The sequence below is a fragment of the Mastigoproctus giganteus genome, chromosome 1 (genome assembly GCF_048544385.1).
Source record: "Mastigoproctus giganteus isolate SK-2022 chromosome 1, ASM4854438v1, whole genome shotgun sequence".
In the NCBI taxonomy this organism is placed as follows: domain Eukaryota; kingdom Metazoa; phylum Arthropoda; class Arachnida; order Uropygi; family Thelyphonidae; genus Mastigoproctus; species Mastigoproctus giganteus.
Genome location: NC_143575.1, coordinates 156635901 through 156663401, shown reverse-complemented (window position 1 = coordinate 156663401; position 27501 = coordinate 156635901). Strand labels below are relative to the sequence as shown.

General features: G+C 38.7%; 1 protein-coding gene across 4 annotated transcripts in view; it reads left to right on the top strand.

The window, feature by feature from the left end:
* Nucleotides 1–27501, top strand: part of LOC150091209 (nuclear receptor subfamily 2 group C member 2-like) — a 595426-nt gene that overhangs the window by 471747 nt on the left and 96178 nt on the right. For all 4 annotated transcript variants that reach the window (XM_090374734.1, XM_090374740.1, XM_090374722.1 and 1 more), the window contains one exon: nt 26278–26434. In XM_090374734.1, the coding sequence (XP_090230860.1) occupies nt 26278–26434 (157 nt within the window). The remainder of the gene's footprint in view (nt 1–26277; nt 26435–27501) is intronic.

Below are 27501 nucleotides of genomic sequence, written 5' to 3'. Positions count from 1 at the left end.
CAAGTGTTCTATTCGGTAAATATTTAAAGAATAAACCCATTTCGTCAGCATTAAAAATATCCTTACACTCATTTTCTTCCAAAATCTTCTTTAAGGTATTGTTCCTCCAACTGTTGCAATCTCCTTCGCTTACATTAACACTTTCTCCACAAATAACCTTTTCCACAATTCTGTGGCGCTTCATAAATTTATCTAGCCACCCAGTGCTCGCATTAAATTCTGTATGTCCAAGGGACTGTGCAAATTTCAGAGTTTGTTGCTTAATTATTAGGCCCGATATTGGGATATTCTTTTCACGTATCATTTGCATCCATTTTAGAAAAGCTTTATCAACATCTTCATATATACACAACTTAATTCGCTTCTTGTCTGCTCCACCTTCAATTGCATTTAAAATTGATTCTTGATTTTTTTAAAATTGTAGATAAACTGCTTGCAGATATGCCATATTTCTCCACAGCATTTTTTTTCTTAAAACCCTGGTCAATATCGTAATCTTTGCTTTATCATTAATACTTAAACACTTTCTCTTCAACATTGTTTCCGTAATTGTAAAAATTACTCTACTGCAGCTCTTGCCGATACGTACACCGCAAACTTCGCTGCGCCGGCCATATAGTGAATTGTTAGTACAGGTACCGCCTACTCAATGACGTTCCCTTGGCAATTCAATAGTATTACTCACTTTGAAGAAATATATGACTTTGTGAATTTCTTTTATTCTGCTTTCATTCATATATACACGAAAGAAAATTTATGATTAACGTATGCTGTATGTTACTTTTCAGAAGAAAAAAAAAAATACAAGAGCATATAGCCTATATGATTGATGACGAACGAAATAAAAAAAAAAGAAAAAAAATTCATGAAAACCATCTACTGGGATCCAGTTAGAGGAGAACAGACATATCATATAATGATTGACATGAAGGTCACGTTGTACAGTTGAGGTGAAAAGCGAATGTCACTCAGTAGGCGTTACTAAAAACCGACTATGGTAGCATTCTACTTATTGCCGCAGCAGCATGCTAAAGGTTTACCGCAGCGAATTTTGTTTTCCCGTGAGCCAACATCAATTTATAAATCTACCCTATTTGTTGTAAAGTTTACGACCACTTTTAAGAAAACCCATTTGGTTTAATAACTGTAACAAAAATGAAACAAAGACCCTCCTACGGGCGTCAATGGCCACAAGTGTTCACTAAAAGGATTATTATTTAATTCCAGATGCTAATGCGCAATTTCGGAAGGAAGGAGGCAGTATATTTGAGCGGCTGTTTAGCAGTAAATGTTTGAAAATCTTCAAAAATGCTTTTACTAATTTTTTTAAAAAATTCGTTATAGAGAGACTAACACTTCGTTATATGGGGTTAATTTTACATGTAATTTTGTTTCGAGGTGCAATGTTTTTTGAAAAAATTCGTAATATACAGAAATTCGTTAAATAGAAGTTCGTAATAGAGAAGTTCCACTGTATATATATATATATATACTGAGTGATCACTGAATTATGACCACCCCTATGAAAACTGAATGCAGCCTGTTGACCATGTGAGGTACGAGAGTGCAGAATTAGTCGACCTACGTAGCATAAATAAGGTGTCAGTGGTTCAGTAGGTAGTAAAATTCTGAGTATGATGGGTGAAAGGAAGGATTTATCGCACTTTGATAAAGGACAGATTGTGGGTGCTCGACGAACTGGTGCCTCGATTTCCCAAACTGCTGAACTGGTGGGGAGTTCGAGAGCCACTATAGTTAAAGTGTACCAGGACTACCGTCAAAAAGATCAAACAATGACCCAACAGCAAAACTGCAAAGGTCAGCAAAAGATTGATGTTAGAGGTGAGTGCCGGGTGCAACGACTCGAACAGGTGCAGCATTGTTGAAGAGTTGACTACCCAATACAACATGGGCCAACCCGGAACAATATCTGGCATGACCATGCATTGTATGCTCACACGTATATGCTATACCAGCAGACAACCCCTACGGCATCCTCTTCTAACCAAGGTTCATCTGTGTAAAAGACTCGCCTGGTGCAAAGAGCATGCAAGTTGGACATTAGAAGACTGGAAAAGGGTGTACTGGTCGGATGAATCATGTTATTTACTCCACACTGTGGATGGTCATGTACGGATTTGGCATCAACAACATGAGGCTTTTCATTCATCACGCATGGTATCAAAAGTGCAGCCAGGTGGAGGTGGTTTTATGGTGTGGGGCGTGTTTTACTGGCAGGAACTTGGACCCCTGGTGCATGAAGAACAACGTATCAGTGGTCTCCGCTATCTTCAACTGCTTGCTGACTGTGTACACCCCGATATGTTACACTTTTTCCCAAATGGCGTTGGTGTCCTCCAAGGTGACAATGCGCCGAGCCATCGGGCACTTGTTGTGCAGGAATGGTTTGAGGAACATATTTCTGACTTCTAGCATATCGATTGGCCTCCGAACTGTGCCGATATCAATCCCATACAGCACTTGTAGGACACTATGAAAAGGCACATCAGGCATCTGGATACACCAGTCACCTGCACTGCTGACCACATTACACACAGCTTGGTTGGCAATATCTCTCAGATGCTTCCGATATCTCAATGCCATGTCGGACAGCTGCTGTACTGAGGGCAAAAGGAGGACCTACGAAGTATTATGTAGGTGGTTATAATTCAGTGATCACTCAGTATATATATATATATATATGGTGTGTGCGTGCGTGCACGCACACTTGGTAATCATTAACACGTTGACTTCCATTGGCCGTATAGGTTCAACACTGTTAGGTTTTTAAGGTGCAGTGTCGGACACATATTGCCCAACACCCACTGTTTCAGTGGGAGCTGCGTTGGCTATAGTGCTGACAATTGTTGGAAATTTACATTATTTTTGAAAAGCGTGGCCTCTGGTGATACATGTGATGAAATTTGCATGGCGCTATGAGAAAAAATAAGCGAGTAACTACTCATCAATTAAAAATTCTTTATTATATGAATTTTATAGTTAAAAAATTATGAAGATTTGTGGTGGTGCCGAAAACACTAAACACATGAAAGGCTAATGAATACAGTCTGGGCAATACGTAGAAACTTTTCCCCTTTCTGCTAGCAACTGATCTTCCTTCCGACTCTTAATTTTGCATAACAAAAAACACACATTCTTCCAACTTTCCAGTTGTTTGCATTGACTTTTTTGTAGTTAGTATATGAGTATTACTACATTTTGGCTTTTCACATTTCTCTTTTTGTTCTATATTTAGCAAATCTGTAACTATCTCTCACCGAAAGCTTCTTTATATTTTTTTGCGTGGCACTCTTGTGCACCATGTACGCATTGACAAGTGATATACCAAGTATATACTCTATCACTAATTTGCAGTACCACTTTATCCCCTTTCTTAGGGTTGTGGTGTATAAACCCATTTGGTCCGACAGATCAATGCCTGCTTTTCTCTTATTATATGCTAGAATAGGAAGTGGTTTTTGTTTGGCTTCTTTTCATCTTCCTTTACTGGTGGAGGGTCCATCAACCATTTCTGGGGCATGCTTTATTGCTAGTAGTTTCACATCTCGAGCATCTCACCACTTTAGAAAAATAATTCCATTTTTTTCTTCTTTGGCAATCATCTCCCCTTTATTTAGCTTTGAGTGCATTACATCTTTAGGCATAAATTTTTTTTACTGGCTTGTAACGTACCAACAATATGAGTTTTTTGATGAAACGATAATGGCAGATGGTAGCTCAAAATTGTCTACATACAAGGTGCAACCTTCATTTAGACGTCCTTGCGATAATGCTTTGCAGTAATCCTACAGATTTTATATAATTTTCAGATCTAACTGAATAAATCTTACTCGACCAGGTATATCCTTCAGTAGAACATAACTTGAACAGCTTCGTTCCATATCTGTGAGCTTTATTTGGTATATATTGTCTGAATATCAGCGTGCCCATCCAAGGAATAAAAGTTTCGTTAATGATGTAACCTTGGCTGGAGAAAAACATTTTCTGATATTTAGCTGTAAAACTTCTATCAGGTGATGTGTCTTACTGAGTCTGTCCCCTAGAATGGCGGTTTCATTGTCAGAAAAGTGAATGAGGCATAATAACAACAATACAAAACTGTTGCGAGACATAATTTTTGTTACTAAGTTATTTTTATAGATAGGTTTGGTTGACCAGTAAGATGCAATACTGCCCAATCTTACTAGTGTCATCCACATAAGAAGCCCAAAAAACTTTCTTATCTCATCAGCAGTTGTTGGAACCCACTTTTTAAGACGACTCTGTGACGAAGCTGTGGTACTCTGAATTTTCTGTTCTGGATATCTGTTTGTTTCCATTACAATAAGATTTATGACTTTTTCATCAAAAAATAATGAAAATGTCTCAAGATGAGTAATATTTCTTGATACGTCTGTTTGCAGTTCCTTGTCAATCTTTTTTGACATTCTTTGTATTCAGCCCATTCAATAACTTAATTTGCTTCATTCTCAGGTTTTTCAGTTTGCTCATGAGTGCTTTCGTCTGCCATCCAGTCTTGAAGCACTTATTATTATTATTATTAGCCATAAAGTGCAAGGAAGCCTGAAGCTTATGCTGCACCAGGTAAAAAAAAAAATATTTCCGAGTTACACTGAGAGAGAGAGAGAGAGAGAGAGAGAGAGAGAGAGAGAGAGAGAGAGAGAGAAAAGTAGAAAGGAATCACCAAGAAAGAGAAGAATGATGATATCCAGCTCAGGACCCTTGGTGTGCCAAGCCCATACTCACCAGATGTGAGCCCCCAGGGTCATTTTCTTCAATATTTTCCTCTATTTCAGTATCTTCTTCATTTGAAGAAATATCCCAGTCAGGATCTTTTACCGAATCAGAATCAATCGTCTTTTTCATCTTCAAAACTATTATTAAGATTTTCGGCAATTTCTTTCAGTTCCTCCTCTTTTAGTAATATTTTTTTTAGCCGTTGCTTGTTAAGGAATTTTTTTTTTTTTTTTTAAATCACACTTGTACAAACTTAGCATTAGCATTAGTAGAGGCATTTGATGTAAGAAAGCAAGCTTATGCAGCATCAGCCAAAAAAAAAAAAAAAAAAACCACTTCCACTTCACCCCTCTGTTCGTTCAAAATACCTGTCCAGCTGAGCCTTAAACTTATTTAGGCTATCAACTTCCACAACAAGGGTTGGAAGTCTGTTCTACCAACCAACCACCCGCTGTCTAAAGGCAAATTTCCGCACGTCTATCCTACATCTGTCTTTCCTCAATTTGAATTTATGCCCTCTCAGGTGATTATTCTGAGCGAGAGGAAGAATCCCATCAGCATTGAGCATGCTCAAACCATTCAATGCTTTATACACCTCTATCAGATCACCTCGTTGGTGCCTAGTCTCCAGACACTGTAATTTGCAAAACTTAAGCCTTTCTTCGTAAGAGCACCCCTTTGTTCCATTCACTAATCTTGTTGCCCATCTCTGTACTCGTTCCAGCAGCTCTACATCCTTCTTGAAATGAGGCCTCCAGACCTGTATACAGTACTCTAGGTTTGGCCTGACCGTTGCCTTATACAAGGGAATAATCATCTCCTTATCCCTGCTAGAAAAATTCCTATATATCATTGACAATACACCATGAGCTACTCTTGCAGCCCGTCTGCACTGCTCAGAGAACTTCATATCTGCCTGCACAACCACCCCCAGGTCCCTTTCATTCTCTACCACTGTCACTGTAGTACCACAGAGTTGATACGTTGCTCTGGGGTTGCTGTTTCCCATGTGTAGTACTTTACATTTGTCAATGTTAAACTTCATTTGCCACCTCTCAGCCCATCTGCTGAACCTTTCCAGATCCTGTTGCAGCAGCATAGTGTCAGTAGTGTCCTTGACAACCCGGCCTACTTTGTATCGTCTGCAAACTTCGACATTAAGTTTGATATACCATCATCAATATCATTTATGAATACAGAAAACAATAATGGACCCAACACTGAGCCCTGAGGGGCTCCACTAATAACATTAGTCCACGACGAGCAGTGTCCATTGATTACCACTCTCTGTCTTCTCCCCCTCAGCCACCCCTCTATCCACAGCAGCAATTTGCCTCCAATGTCACACTGCTCCAATTTGTGCAGCAGTTCTCCATGTGCAACAGTATCAAAAGCCTTTCTAAGACCAAAGTACAGTCTGTCCTCGTATAGCACGATAGTTGTGTTCCTAGAAACTCTCGTGCAATATAAACAACAGGCCCTATGGGAAAAGTGGGGTTAGGTGCCGACCACCCAAGATTGAACACACATTTGGAACCAAAACATTACCAAACACAATAAATAATCGGGTAATTTTAATCGTTATAAAATACTTACATATTTTATAACGATTAAAATACGTAATAAAAATATATTTTTTATTATAATATAATAAATAATAAAAAATAAATATTTTTTATTATATTATAATAAAGTATTTTTAGTATTTTTTAATACTAAAAAAGTATTTTTTACGAATAAAATACGTATTTTATTCGTAAAAAAATTATTATTTTAAATAAAATAGTCGTAATAAAATACTAACGTATTTTATAATACGTAAGTATAAATTATAATACGTAAGTCGTAGTAAAATGCTTACGTATTTTATTACAACTATTACGTAATAAAATATTGCTAATGCTTTTGCTTCTATCGTAAGCAAACTTGTTTTTTGTTTGATTTTCTATCCAAACAGATGACAGCCGTTCCATCCCTTCCAATTCTTGTGTCTTAATCTAATGGATTTTAATTACACTTTGAGTTGTTCCCGCTATGAAAGTTGTTTTTATTTTCTCTGCATTCTTTGTAATTCTCGGCGTTGCCTCATTTAGGTCTGCAGCACGTGCAATATCACACGGTCTTTCATTTCGCTCAAAGTGTTTCACAATTTCATATTTTTTTCTCTATCGACAGAGGCGGACTGGCCATAAGCCTTACCCGGGAAATCCCGGTGGGCCAGAGGCCGGTGTGATTTTGGCCATTAACCGTAGTATGAGGCCACTATAAATTTTCCCGGGTAAGAATTTTTAACCCAGTCCGCCTTTGTTTATCGATATTGCTTTTTTTTTTTTTTTCCTCTGAATCTGCAGTGTCTTCACCAGGATGCTTCCTTTTCACACCTTTTAAGTGTTTTACTAATTTTTAGGGAATAAAGCACAATTACAAAATGAGGAGGCACGCTTGATACACATAAACAAAGCTGCGCGCGGGTAGCAACTGAATAAACAACACCGTAAAGGCCGAGATACACTATTAACACCCCACATTTTACTAAAGCACATTTCTGGGGGTTACTACCATAAAACAATAAAAACAATTTCCAGTTTTGTTTCTGCTAGTGGAATCTGTTATAAACTTGTAGTAAACTCCATCTAATTGCAGGCGCCTCCGTAGCCAGGTGGGAAGGAGCAGCAGTGCGTAGCACACGCTTCTTGATTAGACCGGGGTTCGAGCCCGTCACCACCAAATACAGAGGATGCGGAAAGGTCAGGGAATGACCACCGCATATCCCGGAGCAATATGGCCTTAGTTGCTAATGCTCCTAAAAAAACCAAATAACAACAACAACCATCTAATTGCATTTGCGATTATACCGATAGCTGGAATTGTGTTGGTTTTTACGTTATTATGGTGAAATGTGTTTCCCCTTCACTGATATAAAACACATAAATACATTTTCAGAATCTTCTTCATTCCTGTCGTGTTGCGTTCTGTTGGGGTGATTCCGCCTTCGACTGCCATTTCTTGTAAACACAAAGGCGAATCGTGCATAAGCGAATTCGGTTCGTGTTATATAAGATAACGTTCCCCTATTTATAAATCGTGTATGATCGAATTTGTGTAATGTAAACACGTGTTATACGAGGACCGACTGTATATAATAGCAAAGTTATTCCCTGCATCCAGTTCCTTTGTGACTGCATCATAGTATCCAATCAAATTGGTCAGGCAAGACTTCCCCTTAACAAAACCATGCTGTGTCCGAGCTATAACTGAAGTCTTGTCTAAATGATCCTGCAGTGCTTCTTTAACTAGTGCCTCCATTAATTTTCCTGGAACAGAAGTTAAACTCACAGGTCTATAATTACTTGTGTCAGCCTTTGATCCTCCTTTGATCCGTCAAGACTGCAAAAACATCGCGAGCAAACCAGTCGAGAAGAACAGGCAGGATTTAGACCCAGGCGAGGATGCTGTGATCAAATCATTGCCATTCGTCAGCTGATGGAGGAGAGGATCCGGTGTGGACAGCGAACCGTCATTGTTTTCATTGACTTTAAGTCTGCTTTCGACTGTGTCCACCGGCCTGCCTTATGGAAACTACTAGAGGTTGAACATGTACCTCGAAAAGTCATCACACTCCTCCAAACTGCATACAACAGTTTAACCAGCCAGGTGCGCATCCAGAACGATTTATCTGAGGAATTTACCATCCAAACTGGAGTCCGCCAAGGGGATGTAGCCTCCCCATTGCTTTTCAACATCGTGGTTGACGCCATTATGAGGCAAGCATTCAGAAACAGACAGGGCATACAATATGACAAGGATCACTATGTGACTGACCTGATGTTTGCTGATGATAGTGCTATCCTTGCCGGTAACGACGCTGAAGCCACGGACATCCTCTACGACATTGCCCGCATTGCCCGGCCATACGGTTTGAAGATCAATGCTGGTAAGACAAAGGCCCTGACAACAGATGGGTCGCAAACCACCATCTATCTCGAAGGCGTCCAGATCGAGCAAGTGCAGGACTTTAAATACCTTGGGTCGCTGGTCCAGGAGAAGAAAGTTGCATCCACCATGGAAATCCACAGCAGAATTGGACAGGCGGCCACTGCGTTCGCCTCGCTCAAATGGTGTCTATGGAAGAGGACCAACATTTCCACAAAGACTAAAATCCGACTCTTCCGGACTTTGATCCTGCCCATTCTTCTTTACGGATCGGAAACATGGATTTGTCTCAAGTTAGATTTGAACAAACTTGAGGTATTCCAAATGCGATGCCTGCGGCAGATCTTGGGCATCTCTCTTCGCGACCGCATCACTAATGATACCATCCGCGCCAGATGCCAACAGCAACCAACCATTGCCGACCAAATCCAGAAGCGAAGGCTCAGATGGTTTGGCCACGTATGTAGAATGGGCACGAACAGAATACCATCCACACTCCTTTAGAGACAACGACCCACCCAATGGAGCATTCAACAGACCGCGCCTAGGAAAACGTGGGCCAAGCAAGTGGAAGATGACTTGAAGAGCCGACGTCTCGACCTTAACCAGGCCAGGACTGAAGCCATGGATCGTAAGGTATGGAAGAACATCACAGAGCAAGTCCGAAACCCTGCGGCACCTACAGCAGCATACTGGTTGCGTGGCCAACCGCCTCCCCCAGCTGCCAGCTAAGGACCAAAGAAGAAGAAGAAGATCCTCCTTTGTGAATTGGGGTCACATTTGCACATCTCCAGTCTGTGGATACCTCCCCCGAGTCCAAGGAAGCTCTCATAATTATGGCTAAGGGTTTGCTTACTTCCTTTGCTGCCTCCTTTAATATAACTGGATAGATCCCATCCACCCCGGGTGCCTTTCTTGTGTTTATCTTCAACAATTTCTCCTCCACTTTACTCTCAGTTATTACAAGATTCTCTAGCTTACTGCTAGAGTTGAATACACCTCTGGCTTTCCCCTCGCTAAATAACTCCTCATGTGTGAATGTCGATGCAAAATATTCATTTAGTTTGTTAGCTACCTGAGCAGGATCATCAACAGTTGACCCATCGATATCAAGTGGACCAATCTGATTCCATCCCCTTGCTTCTAGAGTTTACATAAGTAAAGAACTCTTTGCTGTTTTTCTTTGCATCCCTTGCCACAGATTTCTCATAATCTGCCTTCGCCTGCCTAACTTCCTTTGTAACTTGGTTACAGATCAACTTGTATCCATCATAGGCTTCTGTGTCATGTGTTAATTTGTATGTATCCCATGCATGTTTTTTCTCTGCCATATGCCTCATCAGTTCATCTGACATCAATTTAGGCCTAAACCTTGAACAATATTTCTTAGTTGGTATGTAAAGCCTAGTAGCTTCCAAGATAAGTTCTTTGAATGCTTCCCATTTTGCATTTGCTGTTGGTAACATGAGCAGTTGGTCCACTGTATAGAATTTAAAAACTGTCTGAGTCCATCGTAGTCGCCTTTATGAAAGCAGTAACCCTTCCCTTTACCCCTAATGGTAGTTACCTCTTTGAGTAAATTCCACTTCAGCATACTGTGATCACTGCCACCTAGTGGTTCATTTATCTGCAGATTCTTAATGCATGAAGAATCACTGCTGATAATCAAATCAAGAGTATTCTTCCCTCTAGTTGCCTCCCGAACATGCTGATGTAGAAAACAATCATCCAATAAATCCACAAAAGCCTTGCTAGTGTGTGAGTGACCAGTCCCCAAATTCCAGTCAATATCTGGGAAATTAAAATCTCCCATTATAAGACTCTCTGATTTACTGGCCCACTCTATTTCCCTGTACAGTTTCTTATTATACTCATCAGAGTCATTAGGCCTATAGCACACTCCTACTCTCAATTTTGATCTCCCAATGCTTATGTCACACCAAACTGACTCGACAGTGCACTGTCCAGCGATGTCCACTGGCTTCACTTCCTTGGATTTTATGTATTTCTTAACTAATAGCATAACCCCTCCTCCCTTCCTATCCAGTCTATCCTTTCTGTAGACGTTGTACTCCTCAAATTCCAGTTCTGCATTCCTTATATCTGTGTGACACCACGTCTCGGATATCCCAACAATATCTGCCTTTGATGTTTTGAGCAATACCTCAAATTTATCAAATTTATTTACCAAACTCCTAGCATTAGTGTACATGCAAGAATACATGCACCTGTTCCTATTCTTAGCTACCCTAACACACCCCATGTGTTTACTTGTACCGCAATGACTCCCGGCAGTCTCTGAAATATCCTGCATCTTGTTTTTCAGGCTTCTGCTCATTCCAATAGAAGCAGTGCAAGAATCTCTTTCACCTCTGCCAGTGGCTACTGTTAATCTATTGGTCTTTGTCTCCCCCCAAGCTAGCAGTTTTCCGACCCACCTAACACTGCCTCGATAGCATCAGCAAATTTCTTGCATCCTTTCTATTTAAGTGTATCCCATCCCTGTAGAAGCAATCTCTCCTGTTAACAAGTACAGTCCAGGCTGAAAAAAATTCTACCCCTTGAGCCTTGCCCAATCTTTCCAGGGCCTAATTGATTGACAAGGCTTGTGAAGAAACACACAACACTTATATAATGGATAATGCAGTGTGGTAACAAACTTGTTTTCACAAAATCTCTACCAATACTGACAAACTAATTGCGACATTTATCAGTTTATTTTACTGCAGTTAGTTTATTGCATGTGTGCAATAAACTAATCACAAATGACCTTCATATGTGCTGTAATAGCGTCACTCGTATGTGTCAGACATGGCTTCTCAAGAAATAAAATAACCTTTTTTTTTTTGATATTTTAAGTGAAAAAAACGACATAACACTGACATTGCAATATTTATTTTAGAATTACTAATCAAATTATTTATGAAATATTTTTTGGCCCAGGGAAATTTTTTTTTTAAACTAGCTTGGCAGTCAATGTGTTAAATTATGACCACCTCATCTGTAATGGACTGTTACTTATAACTCACAGTGGTAATTTGCCTGTTGTTTAGTTTTTAGGAGCATTAGCAACTAAAGCCATATTGCTGCGGGATATGCTGTGGTCATTCTCTGACCTTTCCGCATCCTCCGTATTTAGTGGTGACGGGCTCGAACCACGGTCTAATCAAGAAGCGTGTGCTACGCACTGCTGTGCCTTCCCACCTGGCTACGGAGGCGCACAGGTAATTTGCAACTGGTCATTGCAAATCAATGTGAAGTAGCAGTTATAGGACGAAGGATATCAAGAAGTTTCAAAATGGCATGATTGTAGCTGCTCAGGCATTGGACCGCTTCCATATCAGGAACGGCTCATCATGTTGGTTGCTCACAGCCTACTGCGGTTAAAGTGTACAAAGAATGGTATTGAATGGGTTAAACCACCTCCTGCTGACAGAACTATAAAGGATTACGCAAGGTGGATATTTGCAGTGAGAAAAGGGTGCAGTGCATTGTACTTGCTCAGCAGCAGGTCACTGTGCAACAGTTGACATCGTAATACAATATGGGAAATGCAAGGACAATATCCCAAATGATGATGCACCGCACATTTCCACAACAAATCACCCAAGCAACACCTTTTCCTCAGTGCTGATCATCATTGACAGCAAATGTTGTGGCGTCAACAACATGCTCCTTGGACACTTTGACTGGAAACAGGTTTGCTGGTCAGATGAGTCCAAATATCTGGTGCAACATGCCAATGGATGCCTTTGTGTGTAAGGGAGTCCATGGACCAATTGTGCATGGTGGCTACTATCCAGGCAGATGGCTGTGGTTGCTTAATATGGAGCTTGTTTTGCTGGCAAGAAGTAGAAACCCTGGTGCGCATCGACCAATATTTCACTGGTGAGGTCTACTGCCAGCTCTTGGGAGTTGCTTGTTTCTTTTAAATGTTATGCCAACCACTCTACGCTGCCTACCAAGCCAAATACTCCTCTGACCTTACATCAACAGATGACTGTCATTTGAGTCATCTGTTGGATCTGCTACCTTTCCAGATAATCTGGCAAGATTCCCCATGAAAGCAGCATATACAGAGCTCAACTGTATGCTATAGACCTTGGAGCAGTGGTATATTCGGGTCGGAACGCACCGGAACAACGTCCCGGTACTTTTTTCTAAATGTCATAATAGAAAATCATTAAATTTATACACCTAATATTATGAAACAGTGGCATAATCAAAGGGGAGGGAGAAATATCTATTTTACCCATTGCTACTAAAAATATATATTAAAATAATCCTTAAAATTAATATATTTATTTAAAAACAAAAATATAAATTTCGCAATGAAACTTGAACGTTTCTTACTAGAGTACAATGTGTTAGATAAAGAGATCCAACGAATGAGATATATACTGTGATGCGCGCAAACTCTGCATTTTGATTCACCATGAACTGAAAGCTAGAACTGGTTGTTCTATGAACCGTGAGTCTGAAGTCTGATTCAGTTACTGTACAGTTGATGTGGCGTTATCATATAGTCTTCTGGAAAACGAGCATTCCAGTACAATTTTTTTTAGCAATACACCCGGACCACATTAAAACCCACAATTACCAAAGGAATATACTTACTCTAAGTGTACTACAGGCTTTATCAGGATGAGGTAAAGTGTAAAGTGTGTTAGTTGTCCGACGGCACCAGGGGGTTCCCCCCATCTCCATGTTGTATTCTTTGTAAGTGACACAGAACTCTGTGGAGGACAGAGATTTAAAAGTGTGTGGGGAGTGCTCTGTTGTGTAGCGTTATGTTCTGTTGTTTCTCGGACCATTTAGCCGTTGGGCCCCTATTGGAACCCACCGTTGCCATCACTTTGCCACGAGAAGGCAGGTCAGGCACCCAGTAGATTATTTAAGTACTCTGGCAGGTCCCCGCCATCTATTTTCCGAGGATTTCAGTGGCAAAGCCTTAAAAAAAAAAAAAGTGGGGGGGGGGGGTGAACACTAGAATTTGGAAAAGTCGAAAGAGGTTTACGAGAAAGCCGTTGAATTTTTTGACACTGATTAGAATTTGGCGGCATTGTTAGGGGCATACTTGGTTTAGTTAGAGTTGGGGGAGACTGGGGGGAAACAGGTAGAAGAATAGGGACGTAGAGTAGGCATCCCCAAAGAGGTCAGTGGGGACGAGCCCCACCAGGCGAAGCATGAGGGAGGGGAGGAGACAGAGACCCGTCTCCTCTCCTCTTCTCCCTGCCTGGGGATGGGGTTTTCAAGGGAACTGGGTTAGCCATATTGCTCCAGGGATATGCGATGGTCATTCCCTGACCTTTCTGCATCCTCTGTATTTGGTGGTCAAGGGTTCAAACCCAAAACCGGGTTAGAGTACCCAGTTCAGTTTGCCAAATGGCATGTTGGCAGCAAAGTCGCAGTATGTCTTCATTGGTGACGGTTGTCAGGTCCATGTCTTGTCGAATCCGGTAGGAAGGTCAAACTGCCCATCCCAATCTAGGTGCGGGACATGTTAACTGGCAGTGGGGAACCCACCAGGCGGTGGGGGGGGAGACACACATTTACTTCATTCATAATCTGCATTATCATTCTACTTGCATTCCACATTCTATTTTTATACTTTTTTTATAGTTTATAATAATTTATTTTTCTGTTATATATATATATAGATATATATATTATTTTTTTTTTCCCCTACTCACTCATCTCTTTCTCACGCACCAGGGGGGGATGCAATGGTGTGTAATGTAATTTAAATACTGATACTTAGTAATTAACCTAAATAAGAAAGAATTATAAAAGACTAAAACTAGGGTTAGTGTGAACTTAACTTTAACATTTATGGTTTGTGTTCTTTTTCTCACACATTTACACTCTCATTCATTCTTCTGGCTTTCATTTCATTTGTTCGACTCTTGCTTTCTGCAGTGCACTCCCAGGGGAGAATGCAGTCATAGTGTTGTTAGTAAATGTTTGTTAGTATATATAAAGTAGTGTAAGTTATTATTAACTTTTTATTCTTTCAGCCAATTACAATTGCTCTTCTACTTATTCCCATTCACCATAACACTCATTTACTCTCTTTCCCTCGTGCTGGATCCGTCTTTCGTTTACCAAAACTGACATTTATTCCCTTTTACCATAATTCCTAATTCACTCTTTCACTCAATGACCAGCTTACTGATATTTTTCAGCTAATCTCCTTCCCTGTACATCTCCCTCCCCCACATGGTTACTTATTTGGTGTGGGGCTCCAAGTTCCTACACATGGCAGGGTAATCCTTTTGTCATGTTAGGGTGCAGAATACTGCTGTCCTGATAGTTATTAGTCATCGTTCTGAGCGTGGTGGGAGACGTGGGCAATTTTAACTATTGATTATTATTTAATTTCTGGGGGGACTGAATTGCCATTCTTTGGATATTTCTGCGCATTTCAAATACTTTCTGTGTGAAGGTTGTAAAGGCTTTATAATTTTCCTCTTCTATAATGAATAGATGTTCTTCTCCCATTGGAAGGGGACAAATCTGGGGATGTCATAAATTCTACATTCATATAGAATGTGTGCCCAGTCTTCACTCTCACCACAGGTGCAATTTGGGTCATCAGTCAGCCCTAAGTAGGTTAGTTTTGCCTTTAGGGAGCCATGACCTGTCAATATGAATGTTGTAAAAAGGCCAGGGGCATACCACTTAGGCGGCTTTGGGCTGACCATTGCCACCTGTTGCAGAAACCTTTTGGTAACTAGACCTTTGGTTTCCTGCTCCCATTTTGTTTGCCATAGCTCATGGAGCTTTGCGGCTATTCTTTTTCTTTCAGCATTGAAGGTGCTGGCTGTATCAAGGGCTATCCCCAGAAATTCTGTGGGTATGCCTTTTTTAAGTCTATAATACAAGCCTCTATGGGCTACTTCAAGGTAAAGTGGGAGAGCTCTGGCAAGCAACTGCAGTGCAGATATGCTCACTGTGCGACATGCTCTGGTAATGGTGAGAAGTATTGTCCTTTGTATCGATTCTAATTTATTCCTGTTTCTTACTATGGCCATTTCTCACCTATGGAGCCAGTGCATGGGTGAACCATGCACTGGCTCCATAGGTGATAACAGGTAGGAACATTGCAAAGTATGACTGCCAGGGTCTTTCTTTTTAGTCCCCAGTCTGATCAACTGATCCTGGCAATCATACCTGCATAATTTCTCACTTCTCATGTATTTCTCATGTCTTCTTATGTCCAAATTGTCTTTTAGAAGTATTTGTTTGGTTTTTTTCAGGCAATATTTTGAGCATGTGCACTCCTGCAGCTGCAAGAGGGTGGCATTTGAGCTTTGCTCTACAACCACTCGCGTGTTACCTTTTACAAAGAAAATCATGTCATCTGCAAAGGCCAGTTTTTCCACAGGGCCCAGATCCAAGACCAGAAATTCGTCCAGAACAATGTTCCAGAAGAAAGGGCCAAGGATTGAACCCTGCGGGCAGCCAATTTCAGGGCGTGTCAATTTCTGGAACCTTGTGCACACTGAGACACTTCTTTCTGTAAGGTAGCTGTTTATTACCTTATATAAGTTTTGTGGAGCATTTGGGTGAGGTATGAGGTATAATCCACATTCATTTCTGCTTCATTCGACATTCATTTCTGCTGGATTGCATGCCACATCAGGATATGGTGTAATAAACTGCCAGCCAGATCACCAGAACCCCATACACCTGTAGCATGTTGGTTCTTTATACAGACTACAGGCAGTAATACAGCTGTAAACAGCTGTATCAAATAATGCCTGTAATTCAACACTTGTGGTCTAGTCTGCCAGTGTTTGTTTCCTTACTCTTTTTTTTTCTTTTTCTCTTGTTGTTTTTTTTTCTTTCTCTAGATATAAATCATATGGAATGTATAAAAATTGGCTATTTAGTAACTACACATTGTTAAAATAAAACAATGATTTATATCATTGTTAAATGATATAAATCATTGTTTTAAAAAATTTTATAACTATTGATAACAATAATAGTAAAACCGGATAAGGAGAACAGAAACATATATGCATTATATATATTTTGTTCATTTCTTTTGAATATTGATCCACTCAAACCTTCTGATGAGTGTGGGTCAGTGTTCATGTGAATGAATAAATGTATAGTATTTTTAATAATCAAATGTTGATAGGCAAAGCATGACATCTAATAAGGCTGATAGCCGTACTATGTTAGAATGAAATAGACTTAATTTTACATCATTTGGGCTCCATAAGAACAAAAATCATAATAAAATACAATAAACTTAGATAAATGTGAATGGGTAATGTACATTTGCAAAAGGCAGTGGCATGAGCATTTCTTCAGTCATTAAAAATATTATAATTTAATCATTAAAAATTATCAATGCAGTAATTTGAATTTACTTGAATTTTGAATTTTGTTATATATATATATATATTTTTTTAAATTAAATAAATTAAATAAAATTATTTATTTTATTATAATGGAACTTTTGTCACTATTTAATGGTAGTGTGTGTGTATATATATATGTATATATATATATATATATATATATATATATGCTATTAATTGGTTTCATCTGATTTAATGCCTATTCCTGCTTGGTCAGTATATTTTATTATGTAGTGTGTGTGTATATATATATATATATATATATGCTATTAATTGGTTTTATCTGATTTAATGCCTATTCCTGCTTGGTCAGTATATTTTATTTTGCTTTTACAGGAACTCCCTGACTTACGTAAAAGTTGCGTTCCGCAGAACGCCATGTAAGAATAGGAACGCTACGTAAGATGTTAAGAATAAGCGGAATTACTTAACAAGTACAGGTCACTGTTCAAAAAAGGTGTGAATTAGGGTTGAATTTGAAAGTGTCTGCAATTCTGCCCAGACACAATAGGAGGGAGTATATGATGAGAGCTTTGTCAATCAATTTGTCCCTGGAAAGATTGTGCAAGGTTCAAGGGGTAGAATTTTTCTCAGCCTGGTCTGTGCTTGTTAACAGGAGAGACTGCTTCTACAGGGATGGGATACACTTAAATAGAAAGGGTGCAAGAATATTTGCTGATGCTATTGAGAGTAGCTAAGAATAGGAACAGGTGCATGTATACTTGCATGTACACCAATGCCAGGAGTTTGGTAAATAAATTTGTCGAATTTGACATGTTGGTCAAAACGTCAAAGCCAGATATTGTTGGGATATCAGAGCCGTGATGTCACACAGATATAAGGAATGCAGAACTGTAATTTGGGGAGTACAATGTGCACAGGAAGGATAGACAGGATGGGAAGGGAGGAGGGGTTATGCTATTAGTTAAGAAACACAAAATCCAAGGAAGTGCAGCCAGTCGACATTGCTGGACAGTGCAGTGTCGAGTCATTTTGGTGTGACATAAGCACAGGGAAATAAAAATTGAGAGCAGGAGTGTGTTATAGGCCTAATGACTCTGATGAGTATAATAAAAAAAACTGTACAGGGAAATAGTGGGCCAGAAAATCAGAGAGTCTTATAATGGGGATTTTAATTTCCCAGATATTGACAGGAATTTGTGGGTTGGTCACTCACACACTAGCAAGGCTTTTGTGGATTTATTGGATGATTGTTTTCTACATCAGCATGTTCAGAAGGCAACTAGAGGGAGTAATACTCTTGATCTGATTATCAGTAGTGATTCTTCATGCATTAAGAAACTGCAGAAAAAGGAACCACTAGGTGGCAGTGAACAGTGTGCTGAAGTTGGATTTACTCAAAGAGGAAACTACCATCAGGGGTAAAAGGAAGGGGTTTTGCTTTCGTAAAGGCGACTACGGAGGTCTGAGATATTATTTAAATTCTATATGGTGGGACCAACTGATGATGTTTCCAACAGCAAATTCAAAATGGGAAGCATTCAAAGAATTAATCTTGGAAGCTATTAGGCTTTACATATCAACTAAGAAATATTGTTCAAGGTTTAGACCTAAATGGATGTCAGATGAACTAATGAGACATTTGGCAGAAAAGAAAAATGCATGGGACCCATTTAAATTAATGGGTGACATGGAAGCCTTATGATAGATATAAGCTGGTCTGTAACCAGCTTATATCTATTTTATAAGCTTTTATATCAAAGGAGGTTAGGCAGGCAAAGGCAGATTACAAAAAAAAAAATTTAGCAAAGGATGCAAAGAAAAACAACAAAGAGTTCTTTATTATGTAAACTCTAGAAGGAAGGGGATGAATCAGATTGGTGCGCTGGATATTGATGGTTCAACTGTTGATGATCCTGCTCAAGTAGCTAACAAACTAAATGAGTATTTTGCATCTACATTCACAGATGAGGAGTTTTTCAGGGATGGGAGTGCCAAAGGTGAACTAAACTCTGGCAGTGAGCTAGATGATTTTGTAATAACTGAGAGGAAAGTGGAGGAGAAATTGCTGAAGATAAAGGCACCTGGGGTGGATGGAATCTATCCAGTTATATTAAAGGAGGCAGTAAAGAAAGTAAGCAAACCCTTAGCGATAATCATGAGAGCTTCCATGGCTTCATGGGAGGTACACATGGACTGGGGATGTGCAAAATGTGACCCCAATTCACAAAGGAGGATCAAAGGGCTACACGAGTAATTATATACCTGTTAGTTTAACTTTTGTTCCTGGGAAATTAATGGAGGCACTAGTTAAAGAAGCACTGCAGGATCATCTAGACAAGACTTCAGTTATAGCTTGGACACAGCGTGGTTTTGTTAAGGTTTTGTTTGAGCATGACCAATACTGATGGGATTCTTCCTCTTCCTGAGAATAATCACCTGAGAGGGCGTAAATTCAAATTGAGGAAAGACAGTTGTAAGATAGGTGTGCTGAAGTTTGTCTTGAGCCAGCTTTCTTACCATCTGATTGGTGGAACAGACCTCCATCTTTTGTTGTGGAAGTTTATAGCCTAAATAAATTTAAGGCTCAGCGGACAGTTTATTTGGAATGAATGGAGGGGTGAAATCAGAGCGTTTTTTTTGGCTGATGCTGCATAAGCTTTCTTTCTTGCATCGTATGCCTCTACTAATGCTATGTCGGAATTTCCCCCATGCTTGTGTAGCACTCACAACTATGCTCTGAATTGATTGAATCAAAAAAGAAATATTCAACGAACATGTAAATAGAATTATTTATTGCATTTATTCAATTTTTTTATTTCATGTGCAGGAAGAATTACAAAAGCGTGCAATTTTAAAAAATTTTGAAAATTATAAAATTACAAAAAAAGAGAGAAGACATGCATACTGTCAGTAAGTTTTACCTCTTGAGCACCATTGCCGGAATCGACGTCGCTGCGCAGGTTAAGGGCTGTGGAGATTTAGAAGGGATCGACCGCTCAACCTTACGAAAGAACATATTAATAGATGACTGGGCAGTGGTTTTTTTCTTTTCATCGTAGATTTCTGTGTAGCAAGCAAGTATATCATTCACCCCTCTGTTAACTTTTAAGAATCATTCGCTATCAGGATTCATCTTCTGAAACCCCACCATTACTGATGCAATTTCACGAAAATGCCATTTCCATCTCTGGTGTTGAAGCTTCTCGGCTCCGCATTTGGTTCACTTTGAGCTTTGTCAGCATTTTCTTCTTTCACTATAACTGCCTGCAAGTCAATAAGTTCTTTGTTAGATAATTCCTTCTCTTCTTCCTCTATTAACTCCTCCACATCTTTGCCATCCACCTCCAACTGAAGTAGCTCTGCAACCTTTACAATCTTTTCTCTAACCTCTTCATGTGATTTGTCTCTTTGAAATCCTTCGAAGCCTTTTACGTGCCGTGGGCATATTTTCTTCAATGTGCCATTTAGACAATTTTTAGTAATTTATGCTCAGGCCTTATTAATGTTTAAGATGGCGTGGTAAATATTGTAAGATTTCCAAAAGTCTCTTAACGTAAAATCTTTCTTACCATCTACTGCAGACAATGCCTGAGCAAATGTGGTGCGTAAATAGTATGCTTTTAAATTCGAAATAACACCCTGATCCATAGATTGTATGAGTGAAGTCGTGTATGGTGATAGAAATATGACCCACACGTTTGAATTGAAATGATCTAGACGCATAGGATGTCCTGGAGCATTATCTTATAGAAGTAAAACCTTGAAACGAACATTGTTATCTTTACAATATTTTTCAAACTTGGGAATGAAACAGCATTTTAAAACGATCCTCAAAGAGAGATATTGTCATCCATGCTCTCTGGTTTGATCAGAAATGCACAGGTAGGGTGGCTTTATTGTTTCCCTTAAATGCATGACGGTTTCTGGAATGGTACACAAGCAGCGGTTTTAATCTGTAATCTCCCGCCGCATTATCCCCAAGCGAGAGCGTGGCCCTATCTTTTGACCCCTTGAAACCTGGCATTGTATTTTCCTCTTTGTGCATATATGTTTGATCTGGCATTTTTTTCCACTACAGAGCGGTCTCTTCAACGTTAAAAATTTGCTGCATTGAATAGCCACCTTCATCAATAATTTTTTCCAACACATATCAAAATTTCTCTCTGGCGCCTCCATAGCCAGGTGGGCAGGAGCAGCAGTGCATAGCACACGCTTCTTGATTAGACCGGGGTTCGTGACCGCCAAATATGGAGGATGCGGGAAGGTTAGGGAATGACCACCGCATATCCCCAAAGCAATATGGCCTTAGTTGCTAATGCTCCTAAAGTGGGCAAGAGCAGCAGTGCGTAGCACACGCTTCTTGATTAGACCGGGATTTGAGCCCGTTACCACCGAATACGGAGGATGCGGAAAAGTCAGGGAATGACCACCGCATATCCCCGAAGCAATATGGCCTTAGTTGCCAATGCTCCTAAAAACCAAATAACAAACAAACAAAATTTCTTTGCAATTGCAGAATCAGCACTGACGACTTCACCACATATTTTAACATTGTAGAAACCAGCGTGATGCTTGAACCTTAAACCATCCGTTGCTTGCCATGAACTTCAGTTTGGGTTTGCTGTACTTATCCTTAATATATTTATAAATACTTGTTGCTTTTGCTTGAATGGTCATTAGACTCAGGGGCTCTCACTTCTGAATCTGATTTTTCATCCATATTATTAACAGCTGTTCCATCTTCGATATAGCACCTGAATGCTGCTTTGTAATCACTGTTGATCTTAAGCGCGTTGATTCATTGACATGTTCTTTTATATGTGCACTGTCCTTTAAAATAGTATTCACTGTTAAAGCAGCAAGACCTAATTCCCTTACAATAGATGACAAACTTTGTCCTGCTTCGTACTTCTTAATCAATTTCATCTTCATTTCTAAATCAATTTTGTTTCTTTCCTGACACTACCACCACTTGCACTTTTTGTTGGTCGCTTTCCCTTCATCATTGTAATACGTAAATAGGAATGAAGAGAAGGTTCTGAAAATTTGTTTTTTTATGATTGAACATTTCAACGAAGGGGAACACATTTCACCATAATAGTGTAAAAACCCACACTATTGCAGTTGTTGGCACCTCCATAGCCAGGTGGGCAGGAGCAGCAGCAGTGCATAGCACACGCTTCTTGATTTAGACCAGGGTTCGTGCCCGTGACCACCAAATACAGAGGATGCAGAAAAGTCAAGGAATGACCACCGCATATCCCCCGAGCAATATGGCCTTAGTTGCTAATGCTCCTAAAAACCAAACAACAACAATTGCCGTTATTAGTATTATTGCAAATGCAATAAGATCTAGTTTACCACCCATTTATAATTAGACGCATTAATAGAAAAGCCTAATAAACCGGAAAGTGCAAATTGTTTTTATTGTGTTTTGGTCGTGACCTCCAGAAATGTGCTTTAGAAAAATATCACAACGGCATTCAAAATTGGTTCTTATAACGGGAACATATGATAACGATTAAAGGGTAGTGCAATTTCCATTTCAAATATGACCTTTTAGAGAGATAAATAGATTAGTAATATAGCGAAATTTTCAACTTCCAAGGATATGAAACGAATTACAAAAAAAAAAAAAAAAAAATCCTAATAATGTGTTATGTTATTGGGTTCAGATTACGATATTTTCACGATACCTCCATTTATTTAGTTTGCACCGGTCATCAAAAACTTACGTAAAACGAATTTCCATAAGTTGAGTATTACTTAAGTCTTTTATTACATCAATTTTCTTTTTTCATAATAGCACCTGGGGAGGTTCTCTCACTGAAACTGACATAACTGATGTCACAAAACACCTACTGCCTCATCTATTTCTTTATCTTTAATGGAAATCTGTCCAAAAAATTTCAAATTTGAAATGACACTGCTAAATTATGAAATTTGTGTCACATACAACAATAAAGTACTTCACACTGAACAAAAGAAAAAAATTTTCTCCTCTTGTTTTAGATTCTCCATGACCTGGTCAGCAGAAATGTCTGTTACTAAGCCAGAATCATCATCCTGGTTTAGTATGCAATGGTAATCAACTTCCAAATTGGAAGTATGTGAAAACTGTTGGTAAAATAAATAAATAAATAAACATATACATTTTTCAACGTCTCCTGGGAGTACCAACCTCAGTAAATGAATGTGAGGTAGACTGGATTGAAGAACTATGTTCGGATTTTCAAGTGTTGGCATAACATTTAAAAGAAACAAGCAACTTACTTTATTTAAGCTAGAAGAGAAACATATTAGCAGACTTTCTGCACAAGTGAGGATAACATACTTTAAATAATCAGTTTGCAATTCAGGAGTTCTTTTTCTTGAACTCACCAAATTGTTTTCTTTCAGATTTTTGGATCATGAACTAAATATTTATGTTCATGATCCAAATTACATGGATTATATCCATTGCCATTCACTAGAGTGATTGCTTGTTTTAATTTACTAACTCTGAAAATTGCTCAAATTACTTTTTTCACCACTTCTAACCTTGTCTTTAAACAGACTTGCAAAAGGATGCCAGTGTTTGACCAGTTAGCATTAGTAGTGGCATATGATGGAAGAAAGCAAGCTTATACAGCATCTATCCATTTGCTCTATAAGTTTGTCTTCCTTGAATTTATTTAAGCTATCAACTTCCACAACGACAGATGGAAGTTTGTTCCAGCAATCAACCACTCACTGGCTAAATGCAAATTTACGCACATCTATTCTGCAACTGTCTTTCCTCATTTCGAATTTATGCCCTCTCAAGTGTGTAAAATTAGTTTAGTTTAGTTAATGTACCCAAGTGGTCAGGAGTGCAGTAGCAGGCACTCTCTGAGTGAACCGGAGTTCAAGCCCATGACTGCTAAACATGATTAGCATTTGTATTGATGAATTACTGTAAACTCCCCACCGACCTGGTGGTCATGCTGAAGTATAAACAAGAATGTTTTTTTTAAAGGCCTGATGTAGCCAAGTGGTCAGCAGCGAGTGCAGTAGCATGTGCTCTTTGAGTGGACCACGATTCAAGCCCATGACTGGTAAACACGATTAACATTTGTACTGATGATTTATTATAATAAACTCCACTGACCTGGTTGGTCGTGCCAGAGTATAAATAAGAACTTTTTTTTTTTTTTTTAAAGCCTGATGAAAACGAGTGGTAATGAGAAGGAGTGCAGTAGCACAAGCTCTTTGATTGGACTGGGGTTCAAGCCCGTGAATAGGATCTGCTAAATCCAATTAATGTTTGTATTGATGATTTATTGTAAACTCTACTAACCCGGTGGTCATGCTGCAGTAAAAACAAGAACATCTAACCACAGATGGTTCTAAATCTGTTATTTTAGTAGAATGCATCACTTCAAACTGTTTAAATCTATCTTTCCATTTAGCACTTCTTTCAAATTATTAATAAATGTCCACCAAATATGACAGAATTATATTTAGAGAGAGAGAAATCAAACCTAACAATACAATTATAACTCTGATATGCAAATGATAAGAAAAGCTTTGTATAAAATATAAAAAAATACGGAGAGAAATAATGTAATGCCAAAATATAAGAATACGAAGCTATAATAGCCATATTTTTTATAATATGCACAAAAAATAAAAGCCAAAAAAGAAAAATACAGGAAAAATACTTGTATGTTCCCTGATTAAGGACCACTGTACAGTGGTCCTTAATCAGAGAACATACAAGTGCACAAGGCAGCATGAAATATGACAATATGCACAGTGGTTAATGACAGGAATCAAGGGATACTACTGCAACATGCCCTTGAAAAATTAAGCACGTGGGCTACGTGGTAATTGAGGTTTAACATTAATAAACTGCAAGATACTGCATATGAACAGCAGTAATCCAGTAATAATATACCATTTGGGTGGACCACAATCGTTTTGGGGAAGAAATTTAAGAGTAATTGTGCAGTCCAACATGAAGCTCTATGGGCAGTTCGGATAGGACTAGCACATTTCATAAGGTTCTATCAGTGATGTGCAGAAATTTTGCCAGCATGAATAAGGAGGTGAATATCTATTTGTATAAAGCAATGATTAGGCCACTTCTTGGGTACTGTATACAGATCTGGAAGCCTCATTTTAAGAAGAATGTGGAACTGTTGGAATGAGTACAGAGAGAAAAGCAACAAGACAAAAAAAGGGTATTCCTACTGTGAAAGGCTTCAATTTTGTAATTGTGGCAATTAGAAACCAGGCACCTTCAAGGAGACCTGTTTGAAGTATTTAAAGGTTTAAATGGATTGAGCAAACTGAATGCTAGTGGCATCCTCTCTCTTTCTCAAGCTCTCATGGGTAGCACAGTTGGTAGGATCACCATCCTCCCCACACCAGGTAGAAAGACCCGAGTTAAAGTCCCATCAATAATGCAAGGAATTTTTATGGGCTTTTTCACAATGCAGCTGAGTTGTTTGGTTTCAGGCGAGGGTAGCATGGTTTTTTCTTCCAGAAACTCTGGTTTTTTTTCATCCAGCAAACAGAAAATAAACCTCAGAACACATGCAATTTACAGACAATATACACAGAGCAAAATGGCCTTAGTCACTGATACTCGTAAAACCCTACTACAACAAAAACTTTCTCAGATAACGCACATATGGGACTTGAATTGAAAAGGATGGTTGCAGGAAAGAGATTTCCAAAAATTTGCTTTGCCAAGGAGTAATTGACTGTTAGAGTAAACTTCTCACTGGTGTTATAGAAGTGGATAGCGTGAATAAATTTAAGGAAGCATTAGACAAATGAGTGTGGGTAGGGTGGTTTTTATTTATTTATTTTTTTGGCTGATGCTGTATAAGAAAGCTTGTACAGCATCAGCCAAAATCACTGCCACTATTAATATTATAATAATCTCATGAGCAGTTGTTTAGTATTCGTGGAGCTGCATTTGTTTTTAATGGATTTACTGCCTTTTATCTATATTCAATGAAACAAAGGAATCTATCTTTTAATCCTATCCTCTGGATGAATTATCCCTATTAAGAAAGAAATTGAACAACTGAAATGTTAAGAACCACTTTTAACTTCTGTAAGGATAGTTCTTTCTACAAGAAAGCTAATTAGCTTCCTTATTCTTTAAGACAGGCTGGTATTTTTTTTTTATGTTCATATTTATTGATATTTTAATATTTATATCCCCATTATCTTGATCTGTATAAGCCTGTAATAATTTCTAATTTCTTTTCAGGTCCTCTTTTACTTGATTGTCATGTGGCATTTAACCTAACAACGCCCAGCCCAGGTGCCTCCTATTTGAATGTCCACTACATCTGTGAGAGTGCCTCTCGCCTTCTTTTTCTCTCTGTCCATTGGGCACGTTCTATCCCAGCCTTCCAGCTCCTCCAGTAAGTATTGCCCATTCTTCCCTTTGAAGTAGTAAGACTTTGCTATACAGCAGTCATCACACCTAGATCATAGTTAGTTCCTGAAAATTGCATCATAAGTAAAAGCATATTTTCTGATATATGCGATCCAAATTTATAACAATGTTATAAATTTGGATTGCATTCTGGCCCATTTTGCAGATAATTTATTTTTTGCAAAAATGATCTTTAATATTGTACCTGTTCAAAAATTAATACAAATTAATAGTGCTGAATGATCTGAATCTAACTAAAAGAAGAACCCCATCCCTTCATATCCTAGGACAGTGTTTCTCAAAGGGTGTGCCGCGTCACATTAGTGTGCCGCAAAATTTTCCAAGTGTGCCGCGAAATTTAGAAATTTCTTCTTCTATGACTACGTAGGTGTGCCGCGAAATTTTTCTTCTTTGGAAAATGTGCCACGAGAGTAAAAAGATTGAGAAACACTGTCCTAGGATATACTCTGGATCCCACATGGTTACCCACCATGTGAGATCCAGATACAATATTAATCCTGTAACTTCTTGAGGTAACTTGTTAGTCAGGTGCCATGACCTGATTATTGGAAAAACAAGGATGGGCTGCCAGTGTGTAACTAAACCAAAACAAACAAAAAAAAAAACCCTTCTTCAATGAATTATAGGTTTCCAGGACACATTGCAAAATATCTGTTACAAAATCCATAAAGATAGGTACTATCAATATTAACAGCTTAAGAGACAAATAAGTGGATTTAGCCTAAGAATTTCAGTATCATTTTAGAATAGCAAATGTCAGAAAAACAGAAGTTGAATATGGGTAAACTGCAGCTAAATAACAATTGTAAATTAATTTATTCAGGAAATAATATGAGTGCAAGGAAAGTATAAAGGTTTCTCTCTTTTTTTTTTTTTTTTTTTTTTTTTTAAGTATTATTAATAGGACAATTGTGCGAGGAAGCAAGCTTAAACAAAATTGGTGAAAAAAAAAGTTACTATGTATGCACCTTCTAATGAGTTGTCTTTAATCTTTCTTTTAAATTTATTCAAACTACCAACTTCCACAACAAC